The sequence below is a fragment of the Ostrea edulis genome, chromosome 2 (assembly GCF_947568905.1).
Source record: "Ostrea edulis chromosome 2, xbOstEdul1.1, whole genome shotgun sequence".
NCBI lineage: Eukaryota > Metazoa > Mollusca > Bivalvia > Ostreida > Ostreidae > Ostrea > Ostrea edulis.
In genome coordinates, this window is record NC_079165.1 from 9,961,812 (window position 1) to 9,987,191 (window position 25,380).

A 25,380-nucleotide genomic window follows, 5' to 3' on the forward strand; every position below is an offset into this window, starting at 1 on the left:
CTGTTACAATGATAATTATACTATTCACTTTGAACAAACTGAGTGTTTAAATTACGAATTGCACGTCAGAGTCTTCTATTATTGGCATTCAAAATAAAACACGAATAACTGTTGAAGCAGGTAATGAAAAAATAAATGGCGGCGCCCATATGGATCACGAAAATTTCAGTGAACGTATATAGAGATTATCTCTTTTTCTTTTGCTGATTTTGACTTTTTTCTTTTACATACGTGTTACCTTTAGAGCCTTGCTTCGCGGACGGGCCTTCGGCCCGTCCGAGCTTCGCTCGGTATTACTTACTCAATGATATTAAGATATCAGTTTATACACACTCAATGATGATAAGATATCGGTTTATACACACTCAATGATAAGATATCGGTTTATACTTACTCAATAATGTTAAGATATCAACTTATACTTACTCAATGATATTAAGATATCAGTTTATACACTCAATGATAAGATATCGGTTTATACTTACTCAATGATGTTAAGATATCGGTTTATGTACTTATTCAATGATATTAAGGTATCGGTTTATACACACTCAATGATATTTTAAAAGATATCGGTTTACACAAAGAGTACATAAAAATTTCCCCATGCGTAGATAGATGGAAAGAGAACGAATTTTTTCCACTTGAACAAGTATTGCTCAGTAAAGTATAAAATACGGTCAAACAAATGTACTATTTACTGACTGTCATGCACTGTACGAAAAAATATTCTCATCAGGAGAAACAAAACAAATTAATGCAATAGCAATGGTTCATTACAATAAAAATACCATGAGCTTTATTGATAACTTCGTGGTGATCTTCCTTGTATAGTGCGGGAAGTATAGACAAATATGATGTTTTCACGTGTTCCGGTGTGTCGTTATTTGTTAAATCTTGATTGCGATTTACGGAAGTAATATCAATTTACAACGTTTCCTTGGATATGTCAAGTGCTTACAAAGTTTATAAAAATCCCTTGATTAAACTGTTTCGAGCGTGGATTTTTAGGGGAAAAGAGTAGAAGACATTGATGTTGATAGAAATTGAAGTCATGATGTTGGTTTTAATTTTCGTCTCGTCTTTTCTCTGCTCGGCGTCCTCCTATAAACCAGTTGTTCTAGTCCATGGAGTGTTTGGATCGGCTGTTGAAGAATTCGCAAACACTTTTGAAAAATGGATACCTCATGTAAGTCACTTTCTGATTATTATATCATTGTCATTAACAGTGGCGGATATAGAAGGGGGGGGGGGGTACCACAAATACAAGGCATTACTGGCATATACAGATGATAATGTTGAAAACGAATGTCGGTCAATCCGGCCCTAGTCGACCCGGCCCCTGTCGATCCGGCCCCAAGTCATTCCGGCCACAATTACCGTAGTCAGCCCGTCCCCATATACGTTTTATAGATATTTTCTGTTTATAATTTATGTAATGGGGTGGGAAGTACATTTATGTTTTATAAATGATGAAACATTGTTTAATATGATAAATAAAAAATGTATCAATTCATCAAATTTCAGTTAAAGCAATACAAGTTAACTTAATTCAAAATAAAAGATCAAATAGAATAACATAGACAATTTTATTGACAATTAATTCATTATCAAAATTTCATTTGAGTGGCACGTTTGTTATTTATTATTTCCTCATACTTTTAATACTCAAAATTTACATGATGTAATACATGTATTTTAAAACAAATGAAATGTGAAGGTATGAGGATTATATTAGTCATGCCGATAGGTGTTAGTATTGGTGCAGACTACTGTGATAGTTGAAAGTACCGCCAGTTAATTGCAGCTTGTATTGCTTTAACATATAACAATTATCACTTACAAATTGAAAAAAAAAGATATAAAGAAATACAAATTCTAGAACTCTTAAGTGTGTTCCAAACAGATAACGTACACGCCACGCACATGTACATGTTACAAACAAATCTTTCATCATTATATGTTAATTTTGTCATCTGCTTCCAGCAGAGTATGGAAATGTGCTGCTCTTCCTGCATTCACCTGACGTAATCAACTAAATGCATTGTTGACGAATTTAAATCATTCCACCGTTACTTTCTGACTTGCATGTATAGTAGACGGATGTTGAAGTACATTGTACGTTACAATATTCGGCATATCATTGAAATCGCAACACTGTCTGCATTTTTGAATTCCTTGTATGTTTACTTTAAAACAGCTAAATGCAGATAAACTAATGTATTCCCATTTTCGCATATCATATTCTTACGATAAATATCCGTCATGTTAAACTTTTTAACTTATGTTACAATAAAAAAATCATCGTAACTTTACAACAGCCTATATATAGGCCATCCTAAATTAAAGATATTTTTGGGAAGTTATTTTCTGTTATCTAAATAAAATGGCCGCTTCCATGCTGCTTTAGGACATTTTGAGAAGAAATGAAGAAAAAACCCGTCATTATCAATTTTTAAATAGTTGAGAACATGTTTAATTTAGTAAAACAGAAGCGTCGTCTCTTTTAAGTGAAAGTAAAACCTACTAATTTCAAAATCAGAATTTAAGAAGTTTATACTTAAAACTTGCACCTGTCAATCTAGCCATAAATAGTAAACGTAAAACCGATATACTGCCTGTAGCAAGTGTAACTACCGTACTCGGCTATTTCCATAACCGCTACGGTTACGGAAAATGACGAGCGTGATCCGATTGTGCCTGTAGCAGTTGACCAAATTAAAAAATGACGTGTCCGTTATTGTGACGTATTTAGTCACCCTTCTAATACGTCAGTTTCAACATGTTCAACACCAATCAGATCACGCGCTCGTCCTTTTGCGGTTACAGAAATAGCCGAGTAGTTACGATTGGTTCAACACAAGAGCTCTTCTCATTCGGCCAACCTCGGCTGATTCCGGAAGGTTGGCCGAGTGGAGCTCTTCTGTGTAGGGTGTACATTTAATGGACCTACAGTCAGTTAGGAAAATGATATAATGTATCAAAAGCGGCTACTGTTTAAATATGTAAATGTAGGAAATACGCTTTTATAGTCTCGATCCCAATTTTATGCTCACGAGACCAGTGTTCTCGATCTCACCACAGGGGCTCGTCACGAAATATTTGTCTTATTAAAATTTGACATCGTGTGTTCTATATTTACATATAAATATAGAATAAAGAGTGTCAATTCGTGACGAGCCCCTGTGATCTCACTGATCAAGACTCATCAACTATAGGTAATACTAGACTATATAAGCTCGCTGGTGATGAATGACCCACTGGTGATCAATATTTCACTGGTAATGAGTAAATATCTCACTGGTCACAGTGGTGGTGAGTAAATATCTCACTGGTGGTAAATAAATATCTCACTAATGATGAGTAAATATCTCACTGGTTTTGAATATCTCACTGGTATGTTTGTTTGTGTTACACCTCATCAAGAATTTTTCACTCCTATTGAGACGTCACCAGCTGTAGGTGAAGTACCATAAATTCAAACATCTGCTTAGCGCTCAGGACCATAGCAATGAGGGTTCTTTATCGTGCCAACGCCTGCCGCAAACACGTGAGCTCACTGGTGATGGATATCTCACTGGTGATCAGTAGAAAGACAGTAAAACAACAGTGGGTATCCAGTTATTACTTTTGGGTAGATAGATGTAAAATGCAGTATTAGTGCAGCATCAGCTAGGAATGTTTATTTACAGGAACACCCAAACACGACACTATATCCCATTAATCTGTATGAAGATGTGACTAGTATCGTTCCGATGTGGACCCAAATCACCAAAATCAGACAGCGGGTAGCCAGCATCATGGCCCGGCATGCCCAGGGAATCCACTTCCTGTGCTATTCACAAGGTATGTGTAGACAGTTGACATTCTGGATTACAAAATAACATTCGAGAAATCACAAAATTTGAGAATTTTTCACTCACCCGCTGAGAGTACATCCAAATGTAGGATGCTGACGATGTAGTACAATGAGAATGTTTACTGGCAATAAAAATCACCAATACATGTATATCACAAATTCGACGTGTACCATTGAATTCAACATTTAAGAGTGACATAGACAATTGATAAAGAAGGGGGAGATATCCCAGTATATAATAGGGATAACCAGTATATAATAGAGATAACCAGTATATAATAGGGATAACCAGTATATAATAGGGATAACCAGTATAAAATAGAGATAACCAATAACCAGTATATAATAGAGATAACCAATAACCAGTATATAATAGAGATAACCAGTATATAATAGAGATAACCAGTATATAATAGGGATAACCAGTATATAATAGAGATAACCAGTATATAATAGGGATAACCAGTATATAATAGAGATAACCAATAACCAGTATAAAATAGAGATAACCAGTATATAATAGAGATAACCAATAACCAGTATATAATAGAGATAACCAGTATATAATAGAGATAACCAGTATATAATAGAGATAACCAATATATAATAGAGATAACCAGTATATAATAGAGATAACCAGTATATAATAGAGATAACCAATATATAATAGAGATAACCAGTATATAATAGAGATAACCAATAACCAGTATATAATAGAGATAACCAGTATATAATAGAGATTACCAGTATATAATAGAGATAACCAGTATATAATAGAGATAACCTGTATATAATAGAGATAACCAGTATATAATAGAGATAACCAGTATATAATAGAGATAACCAGTATATAATAGGGATAACCAGTATATAATAGGGATAACCAGTATAAAATAGAGATAACCAGTATATAATAGAGATAAATTGTTATGGTGTGGATATTGGTTTTAACGATGATAAGAAATAGTGAGGATGAATATGTTTAAGGTAACACTATACAGTATTGATTATGATGTTAACAGTACTTAACAGTATGATATTAACAATGACATTTTGCAGTATGGATAATGATATTAACGGTGACATTATGCAGTATGGATAATGATATTAACGGTGACATTATGCAGTATGGATAATGATGTTAACGGTGACATTAAGCAGTATGAATATTATTGTGGTTTTTTTTTATATTAACAATGACATTATGCAGTATGAATATTATTGTGTTTTTCTATATTAACAATGACATTATGCAGTATGAATATTATTGGTTTTTTTATATTAACAATGACATTATGCAGTATGAATATTATTGAGTTTTTAATATTAACAATGACATTATGCAGTATGAATATTATTGTGTTTTTTTTATATTAACAATGACATTATGCAGTATGAATATTATTTTGTTTTTTGATATTAAGAGTATGAATATTATTGTGTTTTGATATTAACAATGACATTATGCAGTATGAATATTATTGTGGTTTTTTTTATATTAACAATGACATTATGCAGTATGAATGTTAATGTGTATTTTGATATTAACAGTATGAATATTATTGTGTTTTTATATATTAACAGTATGAATATTATTGTGTTTTGATATTAACAATGACATTATGCAGTATGAATATTATTGTGTTTTTTTATATTAACAATGACATTATGCAGTATGAATATTATTGTGGTTTTTTTATATTAACAATGACATTATGCAGTATGAATATTATTGGGTTTTTAATATTAACAATGACATTATGCAGTATGAATATTATTGTGTTTTGATATTAACAATGACATTATGCAGTATGAATATTATTGTGTTTTTTGATATTAACAGTATGAATATTATTGTGTTTTGATATTAACAATGACATTTTGCAGTATGAATATTATTGTGTTTTTTTTTATATTAACAATGACATTATGCAGTATGAATGTTAATGTGTATTTTGATATTAACAGTATGAATATTATTGTGTTTTGATATTAACAATGACATTATGCAGTATGAATATTATTGTGTTTTTTTTTTATATTAACAATGACATTATGCAGTATGAATATTATTGTGTTTTTTTTATATTAACAATGACATTATGCAGTATGAATATTATTGGGTTTTTAATATTAACAATGACATTATGCAGTATGAATATTATTGTGTATTTTTATATTAACAATGACATTATGCAGTATGAATATTATTGTGTTTTTTGATATTAACAGTATGAATATTATTGTGTTTTGATATTAACAATGACATTATGCAGTATGAATATTATTGTGTTTTTTTTATATTAACAGTATGAATATTATTGTGTTTTGATATTAACAATGACATTATGCAGTATGAATATTAGTGTGTTTTTTGATATTAACAATGACATTATGCAGTATGAATATTATTGTGTTTTTCTATATTAACAATGACATTATGCAGTATGAATATTAATGGGTGTTTTGATATTAACAATGACATTATGCAGTATGAATATTATTGTGTATTTTTATATTAACAATGACATTATGCAGTATGAATATTATTGTGTTTTTTGATATTAACAGTATGAATATTATTGTGTTTTGATATTAACAATGACATTATGCAGTATGAATGTTATTGTGTTTTTTTATATTAACAATGACATTATGCAGTATGAATATTATTGTGTTTTTTGATATTAACAATGACATTATGCAGTATGAATGTTATTGGGTTTTTCTATATTAACAATGACATTATGCAGTATGAATATTATTGTGTTTTTTGATATTAACAATGACATTATGCAGTATGAATATTATTGTGTTTTTTTATATTAACAATGACATTATGCAGTATGAATATTATTGTGTTTTTTTATATTAACAATGACATTATGCAGTATGAATGTTATTGTGTTTTTTGATATTAACAATGACATTATGCAGTATGAATATTATTGTGTATTTTTATATTAACAATGACATTATGCAGTATGAATATTATTGTGTATTTTTATATTAACAATGACATTATGCAGTATGAATATTATTGTGTTTTTTGATATTAACAGTATGAATATTATTGTGTTTTTTATATTAACAATGACATTATGCAGTATGAATGTTATTGTGTTTTTCTATATTAACAATGACATTATGCAGTATGAATATTAATGTGTTTTTTGATATTAACAATGACATTATGCAGTATGAATATTATTGTGTTTTTTTATATTAACAATGACATTATGCAGTATGAATATTATTGGGTTTTTTTTATATTAACAATGACATTATGCAGTATGAATGTTATTGTGTTTTTTCTATATTAACAATGATATTATGCAGTATGAATGTTAATGTGTGTTTTGATATTAACAATGACATTATGCAGTATGAATATTATTGTGTTTTTTTATATTAACAGTATGAATATTAATTTGTTTTTTGATATTAACAGTATGAATATTATTGTGTTTTGATATTAACAATGACATTATGCAGTATGAATGTTATTGTGTTTTGATATTAACAATGACATTATGCAGTATGAATATTATTGTGTTTTTCTATATTAACAATGACATTATGCAGTATGAATATTATTGTGTTTTTTGATATTAACAGTATGAATATTATTGTGTTTTGATATTAACAATGACATTATGCAGTATGAATGTTATTGTGTTTTTTTTTATATTAACAATGACATTATGCAGTATGAATATTATTGTGTTTTTTTATATTAACAATGACATTATGCAGTATGAATATTATTGGGTTTTTCTATATTAACAATGACATTATGCAGTATGAACATTATTGTGTTTTTTGATATTAACAATGACATTATGCAGTATGAATATTATTGTGTTTTTTTATATTAACAATGACATTATGCAGTATGAATATTATTGGTTTTTTTTATATTAACAATCACATTATGCAGTATGAATATTATTGTGTTTTTATATTAACAATGACATTATGCAGTATGAATGTTATTGTGTTTTTTCTATATTAACAATGACATTATGCAGTATGAATGTTAATGTGTGTTTTGATATTAACATTGACATTATGCAGTATGAATATTATTGTGGTTTTTTATATTAACAATGACATTATGCAGTATGAATATTATTGTGTTTTGATATTAACAATGACATTATGCAGTATGAATATTATTGTGTTTTGATCAGGTGGACTATTGTGTCGGGGTGTGCTCTCCTCGATGGATCATAATGTGGACACATTCATCTCCTTGTCCTCACCACAGGCCGGACAGTACGGCAGTAAGTGACCTGCCCAGCTTTCCTTTCTTGATTTTCTGTTTATAGGGTTATAATAGAATAAATTGTACGTTCTGTCTGTAGTTCCAGACATCTGGAAAAAGCACATCGGATTTCCCTGTCTAAAATCTTCTATGTACAAGTGAGTATATGAGTTATAGGTTTATCTTTGGATGATGCCAACTTTTTAATTTCAATTTTGTTTACGAAACAAATAATTGATACAGGTGTTTGGTTTTCTTTTTCAAACACAGGATACTATACAAGAAATTTACCCAGAAGATACTGTCCATTGCAAACTACTGGAATGGTATGTAACATTTCATTCCAGGATTTCTGAAAGTATATCATAATAACTTTACTAAAATTTGTTTTCGACCGTGTTTGTGTCTTAATATTGCTTGTGTGTTTGTTAATTTGTGCGTGGAAATTATTAGTTGAAAACTAATATAAAGTAATTTTTCATTCAAATAATTAAGATTAATGTTGTATAAGTGACAAAAGAATATTAAGGTTTGAATTCAAAAGTCTCAGTAGAAGTTTGCAGTCTTTGGTAGTCTGGATCATCCTGACGTTTGTGTATACTCCCCCCAAAAAAATCCAGGTGGCGCTGATCTAATGAACATTAAATCAGGCCTTGAACATTGTAAATGTGTTTGTCATAGTGCCGTATAAAAATCTTCCTTATTTGATATTTAAAGAATACCGATACTTTATCTGGATTAACATGAAAGCTGTATTTTAAACCATGCATAGTCATTCCAGGCGCCACATTCAATTTGCATGATAGTTAGTAAACGCGAAGAAGAGTTTAGATTAAATACATATTTTCTGGAAGAAAGATGTTCTAACTTAATTTGTTTTTCTTTCAGTAGAAAGTTTATCTTTCAGTAGAAACTGTATGCTTTAACTCTCTAGGGTTCAAAGTAACTTATATGGCACGGGTATTACTTTTAGAACTATCTAATCAGCGTCTTGATCAGAATTTCGATTAGCCTCGATTGAATTCAGAAAAAATACTAATAACATTTATAATGGGGAGTATGCGCAAACTTCGGGATGACCCATACTATGTCTTTGAACGCTCTTGTTTAAACTCACTTTGTCGCTAAATGATAATGCATACATTTCATTATTTAATTCTCGGTAAGATCCTCATCACCAGCCTCTTTATCGGAAATATTCGGAGTTCCTCGCACCTTTAGATGGAACGACAGTGACACCAAATTTAACCGGTATATATAGAGCCTCAGTATCAGTGTCTAAAAGATGCTTCTGTTGTCTTAAAGGTATCACACCGGTATTGTACAATTTATCACACCGGTATTGTACAATCTATCACACCGGTATTGTACAATCTATCACACCGGTATTGTACAATCTATCACACCGGTATTGTAAATCTATCACACCGGTATTGTACAATCTATAAAAGTAAAGCGCCCAGAATAATCCATTATTGCATGAGCTTGCACGTAATCAATAATCAATTTGTGTAGATTTATATTTTTTTTCTTTGAAAGAATTCAAAAAGAATTTTTTGAAACTTCGCAAGATTGTATTGATTGGCGGACCCCAGGATGAAGTTATTAAACCCTGGCAATCTAGGTATGGTCTGAAATAATTCTAACCCTGGTGTACATAAGACACTTGCTAATTGATTAATACGTTTTAAATCAAAACATGTTACCGGTAGATTTGTACATTGTATTTTGATGTGGTCTTTGTCACAGGGTTGAGAAAATTCAATTTTACAACTAGTTTATTTCTTTATTTATGATATCGCAATTGCTTTAATTTTTCTGAATTTTGATATTTTTATAGCCACTTTGGATTCTTTGATGAAAAAGAAAATATAGTGGAAATGAAGAAACAAAAGGTGACATATTTCACTAACTGAGACTATTGTCTTTGTCGTGGTATTGTCGTATTTATAGCTAAATATTTCTTTACTTGCAAGGATACCTATATCCTCATTGCGTTGCAGATATGAACAATGCTCGTATAAATATTGATAGATATAGTGCGCCTGTTTTAACGACTGGGAGCTCCGACAGAAATAAAAGTCAAATGTAAATACATGTAAAAGAAATAAATTTCATTTTTAAAGATACATGAGGGTATGAACTGCGACACTTCACGCCGGAATACTTTTCTTGAAGCGCTAATGAGTCACAGTTCATACTCTCATGTATTTTCAAAATAAAATTTATCTCTTAGATATTAGAATATTTATCTCCTAAATATCACAACAAACTTTCTCTTTTTGGATATTTCGCAGTTTTTCTTGGACGACGATTTCGGATTACGAACACTGTACAATCAGGAGCGAGTGAGTACCTTCACCTTCAGAGGGCTTCGTCACTCGGACTGGTACACTAACCGCACAGTGTTCAACAAATCCATTCTTCCTTTTCTGACGTAGGAGGGTGAAGATGCTTTCTGTTAAGGAGGATGAAGATGACTTCATGAAGGAGGGTGAAGATACCTTTATTAAGGGGGTGAAGATGTCTTCATTAAGAAGGGTGCAGATGCATTCAATTAGACGAATTTGCGTCAGGTTATACCCTGGATTCTTAAAACTTCGCATATTTTGCTTAGACAAGGTTTCACATGAACATGGCACTCTCTGATGGATTTATGCTGTTTAAAAGTAGTATGCCCGATTCTAGGTTACGAAACTAAAACTAGCTTTTTTTCAAGTTTTTGCTCTGTGGACTGTAGATTTTATTGGATGTGGACTTTCAGTTTGTGTCTACATTGTTTTTGGTTCAGTGTATGTTCTCATTTGTTTATTTTCTTTTTCTCTCTCCTTCAGTCAAACGCAAATCAAGAGTCCCCCGACTTCACATGTTCTACTGAAATTTCAATTCAGATTTTGAAAAAAATGCAAATCGATTAGAATGACTAGTTTCACGACTGTTTGCTCCTCGATTTTGTCTCTTTCAGCAGTGTCGAAACAGATACCTTTCTCGCAATCGCACATGTTATAGCCTCAATTTTATTTATCTTGTCAATTTATATTCTTGTCGTAAATGCGAAGTTTGTTCATATATTTTTTCAGTAGCACGAATTATTGTATATATACATGTATATATATATATATAATTCAATAAAAAAATCAGGAAAATATACAGTTCCAAAATATATTTAAATCACTAGCGCTTTCTGGATTTTAACATCCATCCTCAGGTGAATACAAATTTTAAATAATGAATACAAAGTTGTTTATCTTAGAGACGTCTATTGTGACGTCATGACGTCATGATAGTCTTTGCGAGGAGGGAATACATACATGACGTCATAATACAAAAAATTCGGGAAAGGTGACTTGGACAAAATAAGCATGAACATTAACATGATAAAAGTTGATGAATTAAGAGGTTTAACAATCAGAATTGATTAAAGTTTGTTTAGTTTAGGAGAAAACAGTTTAATGAAATAATTTTCTTTAGCAAGTCTCATGGATGTTGATTCTGTTTTAAGTTTATAAAATGGAAATATACGCTGTAGTTGCCTCTAGCACAGTTGTCAAAGTGTTCGCTGCATGGGGTATTTCTTGTACTGGGATCGTTAATTTGTTGGCGATGGACACGCATCCTCGCTGTTAGTTGTGTTCCGGTTTGTCCAATATATTCCTCGCCACACCCGTTGCAAATAATGCAGTATAGTAAGTTTTTCGACTTGCATGACATGTTATCATTTACAGTAAAATATTTTCCGCATTTAAAAGTAATAGAAGGTCCTGTTTTTAGGAAGGGACATGTACCATACCTTGAATCACCACATGTAGAAACTGCGTATTTTTCAGGCGTTGAATTGAATTTGGCTTTTGTTAATACTTTTTTCAAGTTGGATGGTTGTCTTTGACTGTGAAGTAGGTCGGATTTTGAAAAAAGTATTAACAAAAGCCAAATTCAATTCAACGCCTGAAAAATACGCAGTTTCTACATGTGGTGATTCAAGGTATGGTACATGTCCCTTCCTAAAAACAGGACCTTCTATTACTTTTAAATGCGGAAAATATTTTACTGTAAATGATAACATGTCATGCAAGTCGAAAAACTTACTATACTGCATTATTTGCAACGGGTGTGGCGAGGAATATATTGGACAAACCGGAACACAACTAACAGCGAGGATGCGTGTCCATCGCCAACAAATTAACGATCCCAGTACAAGAAATACCCCATGCAGCGAACACTTTGACAACTGTGCTAGAGGCAACTACAGCGTATATTTCCATTTTATAAACTTAAAACAGAATCAACATCCATGAGACTTGCTAAAGAAAATTATTTCATTAAACTGTTTTCTCCTAAACTAAACAAACTTTAATCAATTCTGATTGTTAAACCTCTTAATTCATCAACTTTTATCATGTTAATGTTCATGCTTATTTTGTCCAAGTCACCTTTCCCGAATTTTTTGTATTATGACGTCATGTATGTATTCCCTCCTCGCAAAGACTATCATGACGTCATGACGTCACAATAGACGTCTCTAAGATAAACAACTTTGTATTCATTATTTAAAATTTGTATTCACCTGAGGATGGATGTTAAAATCCAGAAAGCGCTAGTGATTTAAATATATTTTGGAACTGTATATTTTCCTGATTTTTTTATTGAATTATTTTGACTGTGTGATATCAACTCTTTCTATTTGGATTATATATATATATATATATATATATATATATATATATATATATACCGGTTAGCTTTATCTATGTGAAGTTCGGTAACATTAACATTGTTTTGTTAACGCGTTATATATGTAACGAATTATCTTTAGAAACAGCACATTTTATATACAACTCTCCAGTATATAAATCTGTGATCACTAAATAGATAATTAGTCATGGGAAAACTTCAAAGCCTGTAAGTGATTACTTAAATCAAAGTACTTACGGGATGTTTAATATTTCCTTATACAATGTTCAATGAATAGTGATATTTCCTAATTTAATGTTCAATAAATTGTGATATTTTACGCACACCCTCCGACGAATCATACACAACAGTCTATCACAATATCTCACCAAATTAAATTCCATGCAAGGGTTTAAATACCCCCCAACCCCCCCAAAAAACCACTATAATTTTCGTAAAATGAACCTCCCTGGCCCCGCGGTCATAAAACGTAAAGATGAGATCATGTTTCATTTCCATCTCACTGTTTGTTTGTTTTTTTGGTTTTTTTTTTGTTTTTTTTTTTTATATATATATATATAAAAGTAAGACTGAGATCAAAAGTGATCCCGTCTGCGTTCTATGCCTGACAAGTCACGGTCTGCCTAACTTGTATTGTCAACATATATTCAGGAAAGAATTTAAATACTTATTTGGGAAAAGTGAACATGCAAAATCCACGCAAACAATTTCCAATCAATTAGGGTATAAATATTAATTTTGCCATTGCTGTACGTATCCAAAATCTTGACCCCCCCCCTTTTTTTTTTTTTTTTTTTTTTTTTTTTTTTACATCGAGTCGTGTATTGTCATTCAATGTTGTTTCTGGAGATAATGCATATTTAAAGCATTCTGAACTTCGACGAAGATAAACAGGATACTGACATTCAATTAATTTACGTTTTCAGTATTAAATGGTATAGGAAAGACATTCACCTGAATATAAATGATTTTCTAGTTAATGCACCAATATTAATCAACGCTTTCACTCATTAAATGAAGTTGTATCTCTCGAGGGGAGTATGGATTGTGCGGGTATATTTGATAATAATTAAGCGGAACCCGTAGAACTAAACCTTCTTTCATTTTTAATATCTAATCCACTATATCAACAACACCTGATCTTCGGACAACAAGTATTGATATTGCAGCTTAAGATATATAAGTTATTACTGGACAACTTCTACATGAAATGCACCGGAGTCCGACATTGCGAAGTACTGGCAAATACAAAAGTGTACGGAAATTATATGATGGCTCTCTGTTTAAAATTAATTTTCATAGTGCTGGGGATCGAACTTTTTTGTGGTAAGCACTTATATAACTTAAAATCAATGATCAATCTTTTCTAGCCTTGAAAATGCTAAATTTCCCAGCTCTCAGTTTGAGTAGATATTAATTCTACACTTCACAGCTATATATTGGTACTTAGTGGTATTTATAGTCATCCTCGTTGTAAGGCACAATTGTGCATTCTCAACAATGCAGTTACAATATTATTGCAGACACAGTGTTCATGTGGACTTTTAGAAGATGCACATTATATGCGTGTGTGTGTGTGTGTGTATCTTTAGTGTATAATCTTTTATTACATTTTTTGTACATAATAGATATGCATATGATCCGTTAGAGTGACAAATCTTTGTAATATTTAGTGCACTCCAAAATTCTTTTTACAAAACTGTGGAAGGGTCAAACAAAACTAATAGTTTCATAACCATGCTCTCTAATATGTGTAAGCATGAATTATATACTGGTGATTTAAGCATTTGTGTACTAATATCGAAACTCGTACTATAAAGTGTAAATATTCATTATTTGTGTAACTATTTTTGCATAATTTTGTATCAAGGAGAGGACTATTTTTGACGAATCTGTCTCCGATTGTTTTTGGCTCTATCATCAACAAAACACGTTCAATTGATAAGGACGTGGGTAACGGCGGAGAGACACCATTTGAGATACATGTGCATCTGTTATTTTTTCTCGGTTCATTTGTTTACGTGTAATTTTTGATATTGTTTCCATGTCCTTTTATGTAAATGGTAACAGCAGATGCCCTGCGTTAATTACCATCCTTTGGTTAATTCATTCTTAAAGTCTGAAACAATCTGTATTCTGTTTGCTTGTGTACTACAACAAAGCTGACATTCGTTGAAAAAACAAGTTTTATTCTTTATTTATTATGATGAACGCACATATCAATGTGTTGTCAGTTTGGTAAAGAAATCAATGTTTTATTTTTCTGTAAGGAAGCACTCCTCTGATGAACGCATTCATCAGTTTGTTATAACGTTCGTCAGTTGGCTGACACAAGCATCGGCACAGGTCTGTGTGTTCGGCTGTATATGTAATCCCTTACTTTCGCGGGGAATTAATTTTCATGAGGCGGATGTATCTAACATGTTCACCTCGAAATCAAGATTCAACGAATACTTTTTCCAATTCATTCATGAGTATTTTTATTATGTTACGAATTATTCGACACTAGTGTTTATATTCTCTCTCTCTCTCTCCCCCCCCCCCTCCTTTGACCGACATGAAGAAAACATTCCACTTTCTCTTCTTTTTTTTCAAACTACGACAACAAATGAAATGTCGCCATTAAATCACACACCGCTATGTCGAGACTTTGTTAAAGTGATCTCCACATTGAATATCGCCAGTAGATATTTTTGATCCTCTTGCTATTCAAAAAATAAGATATTGTGTATGAACCTGCCGGTATGTGACAAAATGGTGGATCACAAAGGAGAAAATGAATTTTGATGAAGGCCACAGATGAAGTGATTTATAAGAGGAGAATAATTCACAACATAACATGTAAATGTTCATACAACTGTGGTCATTTTCGCAAACAATCTTTCGACTATGATAAAAAAAAAAATTGTCTCTGCCTCTGCCCTGAGTAAGAATGTCAGTTTTATCACGTATGTACAATGTATATACTTAGTTTTGCTCAATCTGAAATATGAAAGTGGAGAATTGTAAAAGAATTACATTGTTTTAAAGTTTTCATCTCAATCGTAAGATTTTTTGTGAAAAGGGCCACTGTATTTTTCATATTTCAAAAGTAGGTGTTACTCCAGCTCATATCACTCAATGCGATATTTTTTTTTTTTTTTTTTTTAAAAATGTATACTATATTCGTATAAAGCAAAATTCAAAAAGCTTCTACATGAGAAGGCGTCACTTGTTGTGGTCATTAGCTCGGCATTTAGAGACATCGACGACGTTTTGTCTATCGACAATACATTCATTTTCATTCGTATGCCGATTCGATATATGCGGTAGAACTCTAAATAAAAGATAACCACAGACTCTTTCACATCTGTTTCATGTTCATTGTCGGAAAGCCACGGTCGGCCGCTCTACGTTTACGCAGAGTTTAACGTACAGCGACCGACCGTGGCTTTCCGACGATGTTTCATACTTAGATACTGAATATATATTCGTTAATGGCAGCTCAACTCAACTTAGTGACAAACGAGAAGACTTCAACTTCTCCATCGTTAAATGTAACTTCCTACATTTCAATTATCATCTGCACATGTTATTATATTATGTCTCTTACCTGAATCGATGGGCTAAAGTCTGATCTGCGTATGATCAATTTTTAAACCGAGACAGACTACTGACAAATAAGTTGATGTTACAGGGGTTTCAACAGTCACGTTTAAGGTCAGCATTTCGCAAATTGTATGGACGTTATTTTGACCGTACATTTCTATATTTTCGAATACAGCCTTGCAGTAGAATGCTGCCCGACGTGTTTCATACAAATTGTAAGACCATTCTTTTCATTCTGTCTTTGACTACGGATTACTCTGTTTCCCTGATCAAGATAGATGGTTCGTGGTGCGTGTGTGACCGGTCAACAGGGGATGCTTATTCCTCAGTAGACACCAGGCCTGAAGACCATAAACTGAGAATAGACATAAGTCTAAATTTCAAATCCAGCTAACTTTTGAAATAATTTTCATACAGAAATAAGATTTCAGTATATGTTAATTTGAATTTTTTAAATAAACCTGTAATTAGCCTTATATTCTCGCTTTTGATTTAAGTGTGTTGTTTCCATATGCATAGGCTTATCATATTCTCGCTTTTGATTTATGAGATTGATCACTGTTCGTTATCTTAACCATTCTCATACTTTATATCGAACAATTTGAAGTTTTTAATGCACAACTAGAATAAAAAGTAAACATTAGTAATTCGGTATTTTTAAACACAAGTACAATAGCTATATTTTGTCAGACTACTCAGCAGTGTATGATAATCTGTTTTTGATTAAGGGATAAATCTTTACGTTGTTTGTATTATAGATGTATAAAAACATCGAAAGTTTGAAGAGAAGGCGAGTATGCAGAAATTAATCCCTGCTATCATTGTTCTTATATGGAACTTCTTATTCAGTTCATAATATACTGACGGACTTAAAAATGCAACTCATTTTTAGGTCACCTGAGCCACTCAGGTGACCTATTGCTACTGGTCTGCGTCCGTCGTATTCGGTCGTGCGTTGTCCGTTAACAACTTCTTTCCAGAAACTACAGGGCCAATCTTGACCAAATTTGGTATGTAACATCTGTAGGTGTAGGAGACCGGAAATTGTAAGTTTCATGACCCCCCACCCACCCCAAGGGGCTTTAATTTTGGGATAAACACTGTAAAAATGATGTATTCCTTTAAAAATTCTGGGCATCTAGCAGAGCAAGTGAGTATATAGTAATGATGAACAAGGAAGCTTCTACCAACATTGTAAATTTAATGATCCCGTGGGTAAAGGTTCTGACCCCAGGGCGGGGCCAAACTTGCTATATAGTGTTTATGTGTAAAACACTCAAATAACATTTTCTTCAGTTATTGATACTAAATTGAAACTAAATAGATATTTAGAAAGAGCAGGTAGTCCTTTACCGAAATTGTAAATTTGATGATACCAGGGGTAGGGGTTATATAGTATTTATGTGCAAGTTTGCTGATACTGTAAAATTTCAATATACATACTTAAAATAGCAGAAAAAGATGTACAAAAAATGGTGAATTTTACAACCCAGAGTTTTGACTCTAAGATGGGTCCAAATTAGTATGTATCTTTTAATGTTAATACACCTATTATATTTAAGGGCTTTCATCAGTGTATGCACTTTTGAGGGCATTGAAGTTTTAAGAACATATCTTGTTTCATACTGTTGCAGAACATTAGAATTTAGCTTAGATATTCAGAACAGGAAATGTTTTTCTAGATTCCATAGCCCTTGGGAATAGTTTTTCTTTTCACTAGTACTCAGGTGACCAATAAGGCCCGTGGGTCTCTTGTTTCACGATATATTTCGTGACACAATTTTTAAATTGTATTGGTAATTCTAATACCTTCATGTTTATACTGTTTTCAATTGATATCTGTATTAAATCTGGGCATTAGAATTTTCTGCTGATATTACACACAGAAGTATTTCTTGTAGGAGTGCCTTATTATTTACATAGTACTTCACATTACTCATCAACACTGATTGCCAAACTCCACAAAAGCCTTTCTATTTGTAAAAAGGGTATGAATCCTCCACAGACAATGGACGTTTAACGTCATCATATAAAAAGAAAATATAACATCACGGTGTATGGAAATGTTCATGTTCTATACAGCTGTATGATCTAGAGATATGGTAGAATGTTTTGTCAAAAATATATATTGTGTATTATCTTCAAATCTTGCATCAAGCCTTAATCAACAAACACGTTTTTTAAAAGTGAATTTAGAGGACAGACTTTTATAATCTGTAGTGTACCGATCATGGTGTCAAATGTTTGCAATACGATGCTCTTTGTTGTCTGGTGCAATGAGGAAATTTTTGTCACGTTTTGATTGTATTCATGGACTTGGGATATTGGTTGAACATGAAGACTGGTCTTTTTGTGTAACTCTACCTACATCTGTCCAGAACTACTTATATATTTTTGATCAGGGAAAACTGCTGCACTTTTCAATATGGGAGTATATCTGTACAACATTTCAAATGATATGTTGATCGGGTTGTTTAGATCTCGTTTGCTTTAGAATTGCCTGCTATTATCTTAGGTAGACAATTTTTTTTTATCTCGTTTTACATGCATATGTTTGAAGAATCAGGGTCAGAAATATTTTATTATTCAAAAGTGTCACATACCAATACTGTAAGCTACCTGTGGGGGCGGCTCTGTTTCTCAATCTCCAACATTATTTCAAATTAAATTCATCTAATCAGGCTCCGCTTTGATAAACAATCTTCAATATTGTCAGTTTTTTCATTTTTAATTCACTTGTAATTCATTTGCGGTTACGGAAATAGACGAGTAGTTACGATTGATAGCTGAGGTGTCATTAAACCGGAAGTCACGATCCGAGTAAAGTATGGCTGCGAAAAACCATTCTCTACCCAGAGTTCCGTGCGCTACTCGCATTATAAGTGAAGCTTGCGTAACGCGCCCTCTGGTGAGAGAATGGCCAAAAACATGAAAATATCCACCCTTCTTTCCCCTATATTATCAGCTCTATGACCCTATGTGAAGAAACAACAGGTAAATACAATAGCAATAGATAATATTACAAATTAATCTAGGTAAGCTGACATATTATTTTGATAAAATCATAATCTGTGAAGAAACAACAGGTAAATACAATAACAATAGATAATATTACAAATTAATCTAGGTAAGCTGACATATTATTTTGATAAAATCATAATCTGTGAAGAAACAACAGGTAAATACAATAACAATAGATAATATTACAAATTAATCTAGGTAAGCTGACATATTATTTTGATAAAATCATAATCAGCAACTTTTCTTGGTACATGTAGGCACATAGCTGCAATAATGTAGCCCTCTCTGATTTTTTTTTTTTTTTTTTTTTTTTAGGGAGAGGGCTACGTCAGGGCTACGTAATGGTGCAAATGCGGGAGTGATTCACTCCCGCAACATTTGCGCTCATTCTAAACATTTCCTGACTTTCTTTACGTAAATAAAATGATATTTTATGTTTCTTAGTCAATATATAAATTTACAACCTGCAACTTTAGATTTGTGAGGCTCTATTCTACCGTTTTCAACAATTTTAATAAATTCCAGTTTCTCTATTCATATTTGTGCGCCATGTTTGATGTACTGAAGTTTCAACTTCCGGCTGTCAAGTCATTTGCATATGCCATATAAGGTAGTATTTACATCAATGGACAAGTATGGAGGCGAAAGCTATATTTCGTCGGTATTGAAAAGGTTTGAATTTGATATCAAGTTAAAAGCCGAACAGCAGAGTGTAAATTCTTTCTGCAACAATATGATTTTCCTTTCTTTGTCGAAGTGGCTCGAGTAACTACATTTTCGCGCTGATTGTCAATGTTTAGGCTTTTCATTAGATCCACCTACATTGTACGATATCTCGCGATAACAAGCATGGCGGAGCAGACGAAGAATTTTGCATGCTGTACATTATATTTAATGAAAAACAACTTTATTAGACATGCCCGAGCACAAAGTTGGTACTCCTTTTGGTGTAAACAACATTTGGGACTAATACACAGAGTTTATTATCGGTTATTCATAAAATTATTTTGCACCATTACGGAGATCCTATGGAATTGTAGCCCTATCCCGAAAACGTCAGAATAAAAAAAAAATTGGATAGGGCTACATTATTGCAGCTAGTAGGCACATGTTGCCACATCAATTAACAAAGAAAACAACCGGACGACCACACAACACTATGTATGAAATTAAACGTTGTATTACAATACAATACCAACAAACAATGTTCCAATATTATAAGCATTGGTATCCAGACATATTGACTTATAAGACACTATCATTGAAGTACATATCATAATACTACATGTACTGTCATGCAGAAGTAAACTGATCAAGTATACCTATTGAAGTATTAAAGTGAAGGGCTTTAAAATTATTAATTCATTGAAAAGGATGTACCTGTAGTATCTGCCAAATTGGTGATTTTAACTATGTCTAAAACCTGTTTATTTATTTACAAATGAGAATAAAAGTGATCATTCTCCATCCAGGATGCAGAAATTATAGTTACTCAAATTATAGTCTTCAAAGAGAATTTTCGTTCCGAAAGCAAAAAATATGTAGTCGTTAAAATTTATTATCCTTTGAAGACAAATGTTTATGTGTTAAAAAGGATGTTAGAATCACATTTGAAATCATGTACAAGTCAGTCTCTTGTTTAAATAGAATTCTTTGTGATAATATTTATTGCAAACTTCACTCACCACACACCGTGTTGGTTTTTGTCGTACCTGCATTCATTATTCACACGATGCGACTAGCATTGCACGATATTTTCCGAGCGCTATTCAGAACTAACGAAAAAGCAAAAATTAGTTGATTGTGAGAAAGTAGATTCATTCAGTCGCTGATTGCAGATGCAAAATTAACATTAGAGATATAAAATAAAACTATGTCACATTTAAACAATGAAATATGAAATAACTGCTGCGAGCAGGTGTTGGTTAACGGGAGGATCAAAACGTTTCAATTTTCACTCCGGTACAATACCGTTTGTGACAATGCGACGTCAATAAACGTACGTACGGCAGCGTCACTTGCGGGATAGCTTTACTGCTAATGCAGTGGCGGATTTAAGGGGGGCCACACTCCCTAAAATTTTTAAATTTAAAGTAAATCGTGGTATCTTGTTTAGAAAAATGTACTAAACGATAAAATAAGCAATAATTCCTTCCACTCTTGGATAAATAAATGACAAAATCTTTTGATTTCTTGAATTACTTTATTGGGAGAACTTTTTTTCTTCAAAATTTGCGTCATTTTATTAATTCCACCTTATCAAAAATGATAGAAAATAGTACAAATGACTGAATAGGACCCCCTGCCTCATAAAGTGGCGTCCCCGTAACCGCAATTCCTTGATCCGCCCTTGTGCTAATGCGTCTATGAAAAACCAAACGATTGCACGTCATCGTAAGTCCATTTGTTGTAGAACAGTTCCCATAATATTGAAAAGCTTTGTGATCCGCTAGCTGCGGAATACCTTTCTAATAAAGGGTTACAATTTGAACCACATCACTGCCGTTACAGAGTGCAATAGGCCAGACAAAAGCTGAATCAACGCCAACACTGGACAAGATATTGTACGTGAACGTAATGTAGACCATTGCTGGTTTGTTGGGTATCATTTAACGTCCCACTCGAGAATCTTTCACTCATGGAGACGTCACCATTGTCGGCGAAGGGCTGCAAAATTTAGGCGTAAGCTCGGCGATCTTTACCGTGCCACACCTGCTGTAACACGGGACCTCGGTTTTTTGCGATCTCATCCGAAGGAGTGCAATTGACAAACAAGAGGTACTGAGGACATATTCTAACCCGGATCCCATTCTTGAACGAGACGGATTCAGCGGACGCATACGTAGTATCATGATCTGGGGTGTTGTTACATGTAACAAAAAGTTTTGCTTACAATTGGTCATTTTGAATGGATCCTTAACTGCCAGATTTTATGTAGACAAAATTCTGCAGCCCGTGTTAATATCGTTAATGCAGCAACATATCCAAGGTAATGGATTAATTTCTCCCCAGGATAAAGCGCGCGCACACACGGCAAAATTGACTCAAAAAGGACCTTCCCACGTTAGCTGTGACATACCCCCACCCCCCATAATTTAGTAAAATATCAAAATTTGAAATATGCAATTCACAATGTCCCAAGATGTTAATTAATACCTAAACTTAGAGGTTTGGCATTCTATTTTACTGAATTTTCGTTAACATTAAGAGCTATACTGTCTTTTGAAATCGTGTTTGTCTGTATTTGTTAATTCTCTATTGATATCGACCGAATGACCGGTTTGTTAAGTCTTTGTTTATATCGAGCACAAAATTGTCCAGATTTCTATTTTCTATGACAAGTTGTTTTTGTAATAAAGAAAATTATATCCAAAAGGCAAGACTGGACAATCTTGTGCTGGTGATGAAATTCATAAAAAATACAATGAAAATCTACAAAAAACTGTACGTTTTCTTTCTACCTCATTTACCTATGTTCACCTCGGGTAGTAATTCTGTAGTTTTCAGGTTAAGGGTGACCATTTAAAACTTAGTTTTCCACCATTATATTCCAACATCCCAGGGGGGAGAAGGACTACACACTTACTGGAGATACACCAGTCCCACATCCCAGGGGGGAGAAGGACTACACACTTACTGGAGATACACCAGTCCCACATCCCAGGGGGGAGAAGGACTACACACTTACTGGAGATACACCAGTCCAACATCCCAGGGGGGAGAAGGACTACACACTTACTGGAGATACACCAGTGTTTAATATTTACCGAGAAGTGTAATAGATAAATCAATTTTTCTCTGAAAAGAGGGACGGTAAAAAGGGACCACAAGCTACAGCTTAATTGGGAAGGTCCTTTCCTTCCAACGAACGGCATCAACATCTTTGATAGACCCGCTACATTTATGTCATCACATCTGATTGAACATTTGTGGGGTGAACTGTAAGTAGGTAGACGTGTGCGCAGCCGTAAGCTTCAGTCAGTCTCAGAATCTGAAAAAACAGGAAAGGTGTTATTTGAAGAGTGGCAGATCATTCCCCCAAAAGGACCATTAGGAGTGTCTGTCTGTCAATGACGCGTGGACTACGCGCCGGTATCATCGGTAATAGTGTATACATTCAATGTAAATGACCAAAACTACATTTCTGATGCACCCCCTCTTGACTTCCATTTCACATGTTACCTCTCAGAGAATAACAATGGCGTTTAAAAGTGATGGATATTAGACTTTTATCGTCAAAGATTAAACACCAAAGACATTTGTTTATAATACAGAAAATCATTCCCTATTTCGTTTTTAAAGTCCGTCAGTATGAAAACAAACTGGACATTTATTACTTGTATTTACAAATTTGTAATAGGTTTTTATATCAAGTGGAAATGTCAATATTTTCATCGAGATGTAATTCAATGAAACAGCAGGCTTATGAATGACAAAACATCGCTCAGTGTAAAGATTAGCGAGCTTACAACACACAAAAACGCATTTGTTTTGTTCAGGATTTCGTATCACGTGTTGACCCATTGAATCCTCCACTTGATTTCAGCAGATTCTAGAATTATTATTGACAATTGCAAATTTTGAATAAAAACAATATGTCCATAAATCTATAAACAAAACAAATTTTAATATTACGAAACCACTTGGGGGGATGCCAAAAAAAATATGCGTAATTCAGAATCTAAAGAGAGTATATCAGAATTAAAAGAAAGTGAATGAAAATTCAGAGAGGGTGATTATTAAATGAGAAGTAAATTAAGGAGAGAACACATGCAAATACGAAATGCCTACAAACACCATTTCCAGGTTAAGCTCTTCTCATTGGTCATACGCCAAATTCTGTTGGTCGCATTTGTAGTTTTTACTGTTTAATCACGGTTTATTGAGTTTCGGGGTAGTGTTTATTTGTTTTTGTTATTGTTAAAAATAATGTCACTTTCATTAAATTATCTCAAATGTTTAATTTTGCATTCCGTCATATTTCAAGTTCAAATCTACATCCCCTATTTCCAACAAAAATACTTCAGACTACTATTTCACCCACGTTTTTCAATGACAGTGCCTTGATATAAATTATCTTTTTCAAACTCCTCCTTCGTGTTCTTCGTTCAATCATTATCCAGCTGGATGTTTCATTACTGGTGATGTCGATTTAGCTGAAATCGACAACGTGAAGTCCCTATTTTAAAAGGTTCCTTATTCATAGAGCCCCAATCTTTTAATTGGCGACTGAACTTCATCCTGTCGAAGATTATGCCAGACGATGAGCTAAATATGAAGAGAAGTCACTTGGCACCTTGTTAGAATGGATGAAAAGCGTAAGAAGAATATCAAAATCTCGAATTAGATACGTTAAACAAAAATATGTAGCATTCATCCTTCTGTGTTTAATAAACCAGAAGTGACGAAAGAAGTAGATAGATTACATGAGACATATGTCTTGGTTCCATCTGACAAAGTTTGTAACAACATTGTTCTTTTGGTTTGTAAGGGTTATTCTTACAAATGTGTTTTTAGCGAACTTGGTTTTAAATACTCCGAGTTCTCTTTCAAATGCTATAAATTCACACTCCTGATCTAAACACATTTAATATCCCAGTTAATGGTACGAATGAATATGAGTTTCCGTACCTATACTGGATTCTAAACTTCACAAAATCCTTTCAAAAAAGAGATACGTTGCTGGATCCAGTACTTGTTCTACCAACCCCTGTCTTCACTCCTCACAAACATACTGACTGCTGGGAAAGTTCAGACCGGGAGGTCACGAGTTCGAACCTCACTCGTGCCATGGCTGCATCAAACCTAAGACGTAAAGATAGCTTGATCCTTCACCAGACGCTCGATATTTAGAAGTGAGAGTCGTGGGTCTTTTGGTTGTGAGGTTCCATGACTCGGTAGGCGTTGACAAGTTAAAGAACCATCACTGCCTGAGTGCTAAGCATAGGTCTGA

At 33.1% G+C, this 25,380-nt stretch overlaps 2 protein-coding genes across 2 annotated transcripts in view; both read left to right on the forward strand.

Annotated features, from left to right (window-relative positions):
- The first annotated feature begins 846 nt into the window (after window positions 1-846).
- On the forward strand, window positions 847-11,620 carry LOC125682019 (lysosomal thioesterase PPT2-A-like). The gene is made up of 9 exons (XM_048922396.2): window positions 847-1,189; window positions 3,693-3,846; window positions 8,053-8,145; window positions 8,227-8,284; window positions 8,397-8,452; window positions 9,294-9,377; window positions 9,666-9,750; window positions 9,967-10,021; window positions 10,424-11,620. Exons 1-9 carry the CDS (start codon window positions 1,034-1,036, stop codon window positions 10,565-10,567), a joined length of 885 nt encoding a protein of 294 aa, XP_048778353.2. The 5' UTR covers window positions 847-1,033; the 3' UTR covers window positions 10,568-11,620.
- Window positions 11,621-24,732: 13,112 nt separating this feature from the next.
- Window positions 24,733-25,380, forward strand: part of LOC125678710 (neuronal acetylcholine receptor subunit alpha-3-like) — a 5,533-nt gene continuing 4,885 nt past the window's right edge. The window contains exon 1 of the mRNA XM_048917358.2: window positions 24,733-24,745. Within this exon, the coding sequence (XP_048773315.2) occupies window positions 24,733-24,745 (13 nt within the window). The remainder of the gene's footprint in view (window positions 24,746-25,380) is intronic.

Bases quoted from the DNA above. Each gene is read 5' to 3' on its own strand.
- LOC125682019 (XM_048922396.2), top strand. From the start codon at position 1,034: ATGTTGATAGAAATTGAAGTCATGATGTTGGTTTTAATTTTCGTCTCG. The intron at 1,190-3,692 runs GTAAGTCACTTT...GTTTATTTACAG, and splicing joins TTGAAAAATGGATACCTCAT to GAACACCCAAACACGACACT. The intron at 9,751-9,966 runs GTATGGTCTGAA...ATATTTTTATAG, and splicing joins ATTAAACCCTGGCAATCTAG to CCACTTTGGATTCTTTGATG.